Source organism: Elephantulus edwardii, unplaced genomic scaffold, assembly GCF_000299155.1.
Source record: "Elephantulus edwardii isolate Elephantulus edwardi_28Jun2011 unplaced genomic scaffold, EleEdw1.0 scaffold00067, whole genome shotgun sequence".
Taxonomy (NCBI): Eukaryota; Metazoa; Chordata; class Mammalia; order Macroscelidea; family Macroscelididae; genus Elephantulus; species Elephantulus edwardii.
In genome coordinates, this window is record NW_006399817.1 from 381,625 (window position 1) to 393,138 (window position 11,514).

At 35.3% G+C, this 11,514-nt stretch overlaps 1 protein-coding gene across 1 annotated transcript in view; it reads left to right on the top strand.

The window, feature by feature from the left end:
• Nucleotides 1-11,473, top strand: part of LOC102872163 (natural killer cells antigen CD94-like) — a 35,497-nt gene extending 24,024 nt beyond the window's left edge. Inside the window, exons 2-5 of the mRNA XM_006888451.1 lie at nucleotides 3,441-3,533; nucleotides 6,885-6,947; nucleotides 10,243-10,394; nucleotides 11,366-11,473. Coding sequence (XP_006888513.1) covers nucleotides 3,441-3,533; nucleotides 6,885-6,947; nucleotides 10,243-10,394; nucleotides 11,366-11,473 — 416 coding nt within the window. The remainder of the gene's footprint in view (nucleotides 1-3,440; nucleotides 3,534-6,884; nucleotides 6,948-10,242; nucleotides 10,395-11,365) is intronic.
• The last annotated feature ends 41 nt before the right edge of the window (nucleotides 11,474-11,514 follow it).

Genomic DNA, 11,514 nt, shown 5'->3' on the forward strand with positions numbered 1-11,514 from the left:
TTGCATAGTCAATGAAACACAGATAGACATTCGTCTGGTATTCCCTGCTTTCAGCCAAGATCCATCTAACATCAGCTACAATATCTCTAGTACCATGACCCCTACTAGTCCATGGTACATTCAAAATTTTAAGAAGCCAAACCATGCCAATATCAGCAAGTTCCACCTGTTTCAGGATAACCTTATAGATTACAGAGGATAACTATTTCATAGGATTTTCAGCAGCTGAATTTTAGAGGTGGATCATTAAATCATTCTTCTAAGGTATCTCTGGCTTAACTCAAGTTTCCAAACCTTTGATGATCAGTTGAACACTTTACATTTTTTAACTCCATAAGAATATTTGGATGACACACTGCATGCATCTCCTTGGAGAGGGACATCATGCTGGGGAGGGTGGAGGGACAGCGCTGGAGGGGAAGACCCTCTATGAGGTGGATTGATTCAGTGACCGGTGTAATCAGGATGGGTGTGTCAGAGGCAATACAATTGGCACAGGATAGAGCAGGGTTTAGGACTGTTGTACATAGGGTCGCTATGAGTCGCAAACGACTCGACGGCACATAACAACAACAACAACAACAACAACAACAATGTAATGAAGCTATAAAATAAAATCTAACACAATAAAGCAAGTAGTTGAAAGGAGAGTTTCCTTAGACTGTTGTCTTCCTTCAGATTATAAATTATTATTTTGGCAGGACTCTTTCTCCTTCACCCCAATCTATTATTTTCTTTCAGTTGATCTTGAAGATGCAAGTCTGCTAAATGAATTGTCCATTTCTGTCTTTACCAACTCGTCTAAGTCTATGACTCTGAAGAACTCTTAAGCCTGACACTTGACTTACTCTGAAGAACTCTTAAGCCTGCACTTCACTCAAGAAGTTTGATCTTTCAATCTTCACTGTTGTGTGGGTGAATTCTTTAAAGTAAAACTTTCTCTTTCTACGTCCTTGGATCATGCATCACAGGCTCTGTTTATATAGTGAATCTTAAGGCAACACTTTATTTTTTTTTCTGTCTGTTCTGGCTGATTAAATGAGACTAGAAAGGAAATGAAGAAATGAGGTATTGTTAGGCCAAGTACTTTGGGTAAAATAAAGGAAATAAAACTTGCTGAAAATATAGACACAGAGAGATGGGCTTGATTTAAAATAGGTTGTACTAGAGCCAGATTGCTTAGTTTTTAAACTTGTTATCTTGGATAAGTTATTTAGGCCTTTGGAATGTTTTCCTTCATTAAGAAGATAAGATATTCATGTAATCTTCTTACTAAAACATTTTATAAGCACATGAGTTAATATATATATTTTACGTTTACATGTGTTTTATACAAAGTAAATGCTTGTTATTAAAGTAGAAAAATTCTACATAAAATTGGGAATTACTACATTCATCTTTTACCAATTTTTGCCAAGTTTTTTTCCAAATACATTATGAAGATTATTTTAACATTGAAACATCAAACACAACAAGCAAACTCCCTCTCACATGCTTTCCTGCTAATCAAAGGGCTTATACACATGTTTGGTAAGAATTTCCTGTATTGTGATATCCGGGGCGCTTTAGAAGCAGTCATTTGACTGCTTCTTATTTGTTGTTCTATGTGGCTCATCAACAGATCATTCAAGGACATCATTTAAATAGGTACATTTCATTTTTTTTTAAATTTTTTCAAATATCCTTTTGGAATCCTTAACCTTCAGCTCAGCTACGTGCTCCAACTCTGTTAGCAAACAAGCACTCATTGTGCTTTCCTTACCTCAACGCTGGGACATCTCTTCTCATGGCAGGTATGTGTGCTTGTGTGTTCCGAATCAGAAAAACAAATGATAAATGTATCCCAAAAACCTTTCTCATTGGCCTGGCTAAATCTAAGGCAGAGGTCCATAAGAGACAGTCAATATTTTAGCTATTTATGTGTCAATGCCTCTTGCATTCACTTTAAAGTCTTCAATCATCAATCTTTAATCTAAGAACGGTCTGGGAAGCTTTTCCAAAAAGGGGCTTTTGGTAATATGTTGTTAAGTGTCATCAAGTGAATTCTGACTCATATTAAAGACCCTGATTTGAACATACTATATTTATAACAGATTGAAACTCTGCCCAGTCATGTGCCCATCCTCACAATTTGCAGTGTACTTAAACCCATTTTTGCAGTAACTGTGTCAATTCATCTCACTAAGTATCTTCTCCTTTTCCCACTCTCTGTAACTTTCCATGCATGATATCCTTTTCAAGGACTCGTTCCTGCTGGTAATATGTCAAAATTATGTGAACTTTTTAGTCTCACCATCTTTGCCTTTAAAGAGTACCTTGAGTATACTCCTTAAGATAGATTTCTTTGTTTCTTGGTTTCAAATATGGATACGTTTACATTCTGAATGAGAAATAAATTCACATGGCTATGTTATTATCAACATAATTTCAACATGATAATTGAAAAACTTACATTTCAATATTCCTTTCTTTAGAAGAAGATTTGTATTGTGACTCCTAAATCTATTCAAGAGTAGCAGTTAAAATACAGTGAATTTATTATTGACATTATCTTTTGGGATTGTGCTAATATTAATGCAGAATCTCCTAAAGTAAAAAACTTTTTTCTTAAAAAAAAAAGCCTGTAACCAAGTAACTTTTGTTAAGAAGAGCGAATGTTATTTCTCGTAAAAAATAAGTTTTAAAAAATTATAGCATAATTCAATATGCTCAGAATTGAATATAGCTTGCCGGAGAATTCCTCTGTGCATTGGTTTTGGAATTTCTCATTCTTAATTCCGAAGTGTTCCTGTCTCTTTACCTTATATACCTTTATATAGCTATACGCACATGAATATTTATCAAAGCAGAGTTTGTATTGGGATTAGCAGCAGGTCATGCTATCAAATAATATATTTATTAATGACATTAGTAGTATATGTTAAATAGAACTAAATTGTATGCATGCAGTTCACACACTAAACTAGAATATGGTGTTATTCTTTAATCCTCAATTATTTTACCTACCTAATGGGAATCAACATTGTGATTATTTTATCTTAGAGGTCTAAAAATAAGCACATGAATAGAAATTGGCACTTCTTAATAATTTTCAACAGTAGATGTCTAGGTTTTTCTTTCAATTAAAAAAAATAAATCGTATGTTAAATTCATTTTAAAGTCTTCTGGAAATAGAGTTGGTAAAGAATATGTATGAATGCATGGATAATCTCTTCAGAGAATAATAGACACTAAATAATAGGCTGATTATGTTTGTAGCTCTAAAAGGAACATCTTCCTTTTCTGATGATACATTGAGAGAATGATTGTATTATCAAATAAAAGACTTAATTGCTAGAATATTTTTCTGTATAGCCATACTGTGAGTACTGGAACTTCTTGATTGTCTCTCACTGGTTTCTACTGTTAGTAACACCAGCACCTATTTCCCTTTACTCCAGTTTTTCAGACTGCTCAATGGAGGCTGATATCTGGAACCTTAGGAGGAATATGTCTTTTCTTGATGGTTACTTTAGGAGTTCTACTGAAAATTCGTAAGCTTTTCTAGCCATTTTTATAAAAATCAGTATTGTGATAAAACTATTAATCAACTTTGTGTTTTATCTTTAGTAATATTTTATTGTTTTAGGTCTTAGTGCCACAAGGTTTTTCCATTGTGGACATATTGTAGTAGAGCTCCAAAATTAAGACGGACTACGAAACAGGATTGGCCATCCATGTCTTAAATAACAGGCCTTGTAAAACCTTATAAACTATAGAGAAGCACATATAGTTATAATAGTATTAGTATAGCCCAGACTGGAAGTTGGTCAAAATGAAGAAAAATAATGGCAAACACCCTATAATAATTGGAACATGAGATGTATGTAGAAATTGTGGAAAATGAAATGTAACACATGAACATTGACCTACTAGGTATTAGTGAGACTAGGTTTGAATCAGATAATCAGAATAAAAAGTAGAAGAATGGTGGTGTACTCAGCCAAAAGTTAATTTCAAGTTTTATCCTGTACTACAATGTTGTGTGTGACAGGATATTTATTATCCATATGCATATAAAGAAGACATGATGATATGACTATTATTCAAATATACACTTCTATGCTTAGAGCCAAATAGGAAGAAGTTGAAAATTTTATCAAATCTTGCAGTCTGAAATTGACCAAACATGCAATTTGGGATGTAAAAGTTAGAAGGAATAGTAGTCAGAAAATATGAGTTTGGTGATAGAAAAGAGACCTGAAATAGAATAATCAAATTTTTTATTTTCAATGGTTTATTCATTGAAAATATACATTTTTAAAAAGACACAAATGGCAAATTTACAGATGGCCCTTGCCTGTTGGGCTGTAAAGGTATCATATTGACTATATCTATGGAAGGAATCATTGGAGAAGCTTAATATTAGCAGTCAAAACTAGGCCAGGGGTGAACTGTGGATCAGACCATCAATTATTCATGTGCAAAATTCAAATTGAGGCTAAAAAAAATGAAAAACAAGTTTATGAAAACCAAAATATCATCTTGAAATTATTCCATATAAATTTCAAAATCACTTTAAGGATAGATTTAAGAACTGAAGAACAGTGATGGAGAACCAGATGAGTTGTGGGATTATATTAAGGATAAGATCCATGAAGAGAGCCAAAGGTCTTTACAAAGATGGAGGAAAAAGGAAAAACAGATATGGATGTCAGAAGAGACTCTGGTAATTAAACTAGAGCATTGGGAAGCCAAAATGAAGGTAAAACATGCTGGAGTAAAAGGGCTGAACAGAAAATTTTGAAGGGAAACTCAAGAAGACAAAACAAAATATTATAATGAGATGAATGTGCAGAGAATTGGAATTGGAGAATATAAAGGAAAGAACTTGTTCTGCATTAAATTTAAGCCCGGAGTCACAGTATTGAAAGATTCTGTGGGCAATGTATTGAATGACCCAGGAAGTATCAAAAGAAGATGAAGGGGATATACGGAATCACTGTACCAAGAGAAACTGACGCGCTGAAACATTTCTGGAAATACTATATGAGCAAGAGCCAATGGTAATGAAGGAGGAAGTGGAAGCTAGATTGAAGGCATTGACAAAAAATAAGGAACTAGGAATCTATGGAATACTCATTGGTTTATTTTAATTAAGAGATGCATTCCTGTTTATGTTCACCAGTCTATACCAGGAAATGAGGACAGCTCTCTGGCCAATGGATTAGAAGAGGTCCATATTTTTTCCCATTCCCAAGAAAAGTGATCCAACAGAATATGGAAACTATTGAACAATATCATTAATATCACATTCAAGCAAAATACTGCTGAAGATCATTTAAAAATGACTAGAAGAGTACACAGAAAGGGAATTTCCAGAAGTTCAAGAAGGATTTAGAAAAGGTCTAGGTACTAGAGAGATTATTGCTGATGTCAAATAGATGAATACCTACTCGTTCATACCTATTCAATTTGTATGCTGAGGAAATTATTTGAGAAGTCAGACTCTCTGAAGAGGAATGTGGTATCAAGATCAGAAGATTTATCAATAACCTGAATTATAAGACACAACTTTGCTTGCTGAAAGTGAGGAGGACTTGAAGCACTTCTTGCAAAATATAAAAAAAAATAGCCTTCAATATGGATTGCATCTCAACACCAAGAAAAGGAAATATTCGTTTTCTATCCACTCTTTCCCTAGTCTCCTCTCAATCCCCCATGTCAGTCCTGCCTCATAACAATGGTGTTATGCAGTATTTGTCTTTTTGGGATTGTGACATTTCACTAAGCATAATGAACACTGTATTGGAACAGATGAGATAAAGAACTGTTTAAAGGGCATATATTATTATATATAAGTCAACGGTCCAGAATACATTGCAAAGAGGCCTGGGAGGTGTGGGAGGAGGGAGGAAATTGTGCAACAATGAGTGAAAATATATACATATATATAATGAATTGGGAGGTGGGAAGGATGAGGGAGGGAGCAAAATGTGTCTCAGTGAATGAAAATCCAACTTATCTGTAAATCTTCGTTAAGATGACAATTAAAGGAAACCCCATTCTACTGCCCTGTCTCTTGCCTCTGCCATCTTGGCTCCAAGAGTTCTACCCAGAACCAGTCCACTCTGCTGCACTGTGGCGGCTCCACTGCACCAACCTGGCCGGGGGTGGGGGGTGGGTGCGGTGCCTACCGTCCATCTCTGGTGGGAGCCTCAGGGAGCTGCAGCAGCAGCGCGGGCAGCAGGGGGTTGGGAACCGCAGGACTCACCCATTCTTCCCTGGAAATCCTTGATCTCCTGATGTTGAGCCTGGATCAGCACCAAAGACCAGTCATCAAGTATTTAACTGTTCAATTATCAATAACAGATGTCTGTAGAAGGCAAAAAAAAAAAGATGACAAAATAATAATAAAAATAGAAAACAAAGACTCTTACAGTGGGACCGAGAAGCAGTATCATAATAAATGTGAAAAAGATTGAAACTGTCAACAACATAATCTTACTTGGTCTACAATTAACATCCCATGGACTGCCTAAAGAACAAACAGATATGTCTTGGCGAGGGCAGCCAGAGTGCTCTTTGGAGGAAAGGATGATGACGCTTCATCTCAGATAATTTGGGCATGTTGGTAAAAGGGGGTATTCCTTGGAGAGGGACATGATGCTAGGAAGGGTGAAGAGTCAGTGAAGGAGAGGAAGATCCTAGACCAGGTGGACAGGTAAGGTGACTGCCTCAATGAGATCTAATGTTTCAAGAAGTGTGAGGATGGCACAGGATAGGAGAGGGTTAAGATCTGTTGTTGATAAGGTTGTTATGGGTCGTACTTGACTGAAAGGTACTTAATAACAACAATGTATTTTTATGTAAGTGTTTACATAAATTTCTATTAATTCTTATAGAATTTACTCAACAGAGTGTACAGTCAACTTCCTCTCCAGGACCTAACTTGGAAATTCAGAAAGGTAAGGTTTTGGGACTTTTTTTTTTAAATTCTCAATGATGATAGAAATAGCAATCAACTTTTAAAAAAATCAAAGGAAGTTACATGATGGTATATCATATAGTTGTTGTTGTGTGCTGACAAGTCATCTGTGACTCATACTGACACTATGTACAACAGCACTGAACCCTGATCTATTCTGAGCCAACCTAACTGTCTCTGACACACCTACCCTCATTATCCCAGTACCTGAATTAATCCATCTCATTGAGAGACTTCATCTCCTGTGCTTTCCAGGACTGGTCCCTTCTTGCAACGGGCCCAAGGTATGTCAGACAGAGCTTCATAATTCTTTCCTTCAAGGGGCAGCCTGGTTTAATATAAATTTTATTTTCTTCAAGCTGTTCTGAAAGAATTGGCAAAAAACAAGGCTCCAAAAATTGATGACATACTGATTGACATATTTCAACAAACAGACACTGCCCTAGTTGTGCTCACCAAGTTGTGCCAAGGGATCTGGAGGACAACCACTTGGTTGAGTGACTGGAAGAGATCTATATTTGTTCCCATTCCAAAGAGAGGTGACCCGACAGAGTGCAGAAATTATCAAACAATATCATTGATATCACATGCAAGAAAAATTCTGCTGAAGATTATTAAAAAACAACTGGGACAATACATCAACAGAGAACTGCCAGAAGTGCAGGCTGAATTTAGAAGAGGCCATGGTACTAGGGATATTAAAGCTAATGTCAGCTGGATCTTGGCTGAAAGCAGGGAGTACCAGATGAATGTTTTTCATTGACTATACAAAGGCATTTGACTGTGTTGATCACAATAAACTGTGGCTGACTCTGAGAAAATTGTGAAGCCTATACTTAGACCAGTGACAATTGTCAGAACAGAGCAAGGGAACACTTCATGGTTCAAAATCGGGAAGGGTGTATGCCAGGGATGTGTCCTATCTTTTCAATCTTTATGCAGAACAGAGTATCTGGGAGTCCTGGCTCTATGAGGGGAAATGTGACATCAGGGTTGGAGGCAGAATCATCAAAAATCTGCTTAATGCAGATGACTAAACCCTGCTTGCTGAAACTGAGGAAGATCGGAAGTGCTTGTTGCAGAAGGTCAAAAGACTGTAGTATGGAATGAAGCTCAACATCAAGAAAACAAAGATTCTCAACACTGGACCAATTGATAGCATCATGACAGATGGTAAAGAGATTGAGATTGTAAACAGCTTCAGTTTGCTTGGCTCTACAATCAACACTCTTGGTACTAGGAACCAGAAAATGAAAAAAATGAGTTGAATTGGTAACGTCTGTTGTCAGAGACCTCTCCAAAGTACTGAAGAGAAATGATGTCAGTCTGGAGAATAAGGTGCACCTGATTCAGGCCATAGTCCTTTTTTTAATTATTAAATTTTATTAGTTTTAATGAACATTTACAAAGATTTTGGGTTTTCATTCATTCATTGTTGTACTATTTTCTCTACCCTCCTCCCCAGTTCATTCTTCTTTCCCCCACCCCTTGAAAATCTGTTTTAATTGTCCAATTGCCACAGTGCTTGTCAAAGCCAGTTCTGATTTATCTCCTTTGTCAGTGTGTCCTTTGCTATACCCTATCACTCGTCCCTGAGAGAGACTTCATCCTGATTCATAAGGAAAAGGGGATAGGCCATAGTTTTTTACTTAGCAATTATTTGCTATGCATCAGAAAGCTGGAAAATGACTAGAGATGATAGAAGGAGAATTGACGCCTTTGAGCTGTGGAGAAGAGTATTGAATATACTGTGGACTGCTAGGAGAACAAACAAGTTCATCCTAGAGAGAGTGAGACTAGGCTGTTCTTTGTAGGCAAGAATACTGAAGTTTGGTCTGACATACTTTGGACATTTTGCAAGGCAGGACCAGTCTCTGGAGAGGTACCTCATGCTTGGGAGGCTGGAGGGACAGCATAAGAGAAGATTCTCAAAGAGATGGATTGATTCAGTGACTGGGATAACAGGGGTAGATGTGTCAGAGACAGTAAAATTGACACAGGATATGGTAGGGTTTAGGACTTTTGAACATAGGGTTGCTATGAGATGACTTTGCAGATGACTTGACAGCACATAACAACAATTCCAGAAAAGCCTCATTACATAGTTCTCTAATATAAGACTAAATTACATATTTGACACATAATTAATATGCTAAAGAAAAAAGGATAATTTATGTGTAAAATGATTGATTTGGAGCCTCAGTGAATGCATATTTAAAGTAATAAGTCATCTATAAATGAAAGGATATTTTAGAATTAATCCTAATTCTTTGCTTGTGTTTGTTCATAATCTACACTTTTCCTTACTCTGCACCTTTATTTCTGCAATTATAAAATCTACTTATACCATAAGAAGAAGTTTATAGTACAATTTCTAAATTAATATCTTTTATCTCTATGAACTCCAAATTATCTCTCCTTTTCTGATCAAATGGCATTTTATTTCTATTTTATGCACTCTCAACACTAGTTATTTGGTAAACATTTGAGAATCCACCATATGTCATGTTTTCAGTTATTGAACATAAGACATGTTGAAGTCACTTGCCAGTGCTAAACTTCATTTATGGGCTTCACACCATTGTTTGTTTATTCTTCATACTTTAAAAAAAGTAAATCCAAAACAGCAAAAAGTCATCAATTAATGATATAGTTTATTTTTTCAGTTTGGAAAAATATGATAAAATGCTTTGACTTTTTAAAATTACTTCTCTTTCATGTAGTTATCTTCTATTTAGTTGCACCTTGAGATTAGTTTTTGGTCAAGACCTTAATTCAGATTCTTCTAAATATATCCCTCCTCCCCCCATATTTACAGTCCCCAAAACAGAAGGTTACAATCCATGAGCTGGTCAGCAAGAGAGATGGACCATCTCCTCCCTTGACTCTCCTTTATTTTCTCTGAATACTCACTGGAGGGTCAGCTGTGAGTCTGTTAAGAACTAAATCTTCCTACCATCCTGTAAAAGAACAATACACCCTTTTAATATACAGAATTTATTTTATATGTTTATCAAAATGATCATTGGATATAATTGGTAAACAATTAGAAATTATATATATTTTTTCTTTAGAATATAACCTCTGATAAAAATTTTTACATCTGACTCATTCAAAGTTAACAATCCTCAATAAAGAACATTCAGTGAGTGTAGTAGATGTTCAAAGATTATTTGTAAATAAAAGAGAAATAGTAAATTGTTTGAATGAGTAAATAGCTATAACAATATTTGAAATCCCCAAAGTCATCAATCACATTTTATTTTCTGTCTTAGGTTCAGACTGTTGTTCATGCCAAGAAAAGTGGACAGGTTACCAATGCAATTGTTACTTCTTTTCTAATGAAAAGAACACTTGGGAAGAAAGCAGGGATTTCTGTGTTTCTCAGAATTCCACCTTACTGCAGCTGAAAAGCAACGAGGAATTTGTATGTACTTCTGTAGTCAAATTTGTGTCCTAGAAAACATGATATTTAAGTAAGATGAATATTTTGATCCATACAGCTAATATAATCTTAACTAGATTATAATCTTAACTAGATTATATTTGAACAAATTGTTATAGATTCTGATGTGAAACAACCAGTACAAAACTCATATAAAATTCCTCAAAGATTTATATCAAAGAATAGAATTAGTGTGCTGGCTAGAGTGACAGAAATCTTTCTCAGTGGATTCAGTGTAATAAATCATTATTTCTACTTATTTTATCCAAAGAGTCATCTAAATGGCTTTATAATATTAAAGTCTTTAGTTGAATTTACAGGTTGTTTTTAAAATATGTAGCTTTATTCTTGTCTCTGAATCAAAATAGAGAGATTATGATCATAACAATTAAATTCCTAAGAAAAAGTATAAATTGCTTTAGATGTATGAAGAGACTGAATCGAAGAAAGGTTGATGGGGTCATAAACAGATTTATCCCTCATCATGGTGTTGATCTGAAAGCTTTCCTGTATGATTTCTGATCTACTTTATAGATTTTTTTTTTTAATTTTTGTTTATTTTATGTGTGTACCGTCAAATTGGATCTGACTGGTACAGGAGGCGATTGTTCCTCCCTCTTCAGCAGAGCATCTGGTGGATTTGAACCGCGTACCTCTGGGATTGCAGTGTACTTTATAGATTTTTTTTATTTTGTTTTACTTTATAGATTTTTATAACAAAGATTTTTCCCTTCTGAAAGTGATAGCTTAGTAACTTTTTTTTTTTTGCATAAAGTAATGGGTCTGCCAAATGAGAAAAAGGAGTCTGTTGTAAGACTGTACCTTATAATTTAGAAGATTAGGATGACGTCTCTGTGTGCAATTTATATGTTGGGATATTGATTTTCTTAAAAACACCACTTCCTCAGAGCATTTTCAAGTTAATATAAACTGTTGCCCTTGTTTCCTAGCAGATTTTTAAGTTTGCCAGTGAAAATTTGTATTGGATTGGGCTGTCTTATGATGAAGCACGTGGTGCCTGGTTATGGTTGGATGGCTCCGCTTTCTCTCAGCATCTGTAAGTTTTTGGTATTGTAATGCCTGGTCAAGAGTTTTGTTTTGT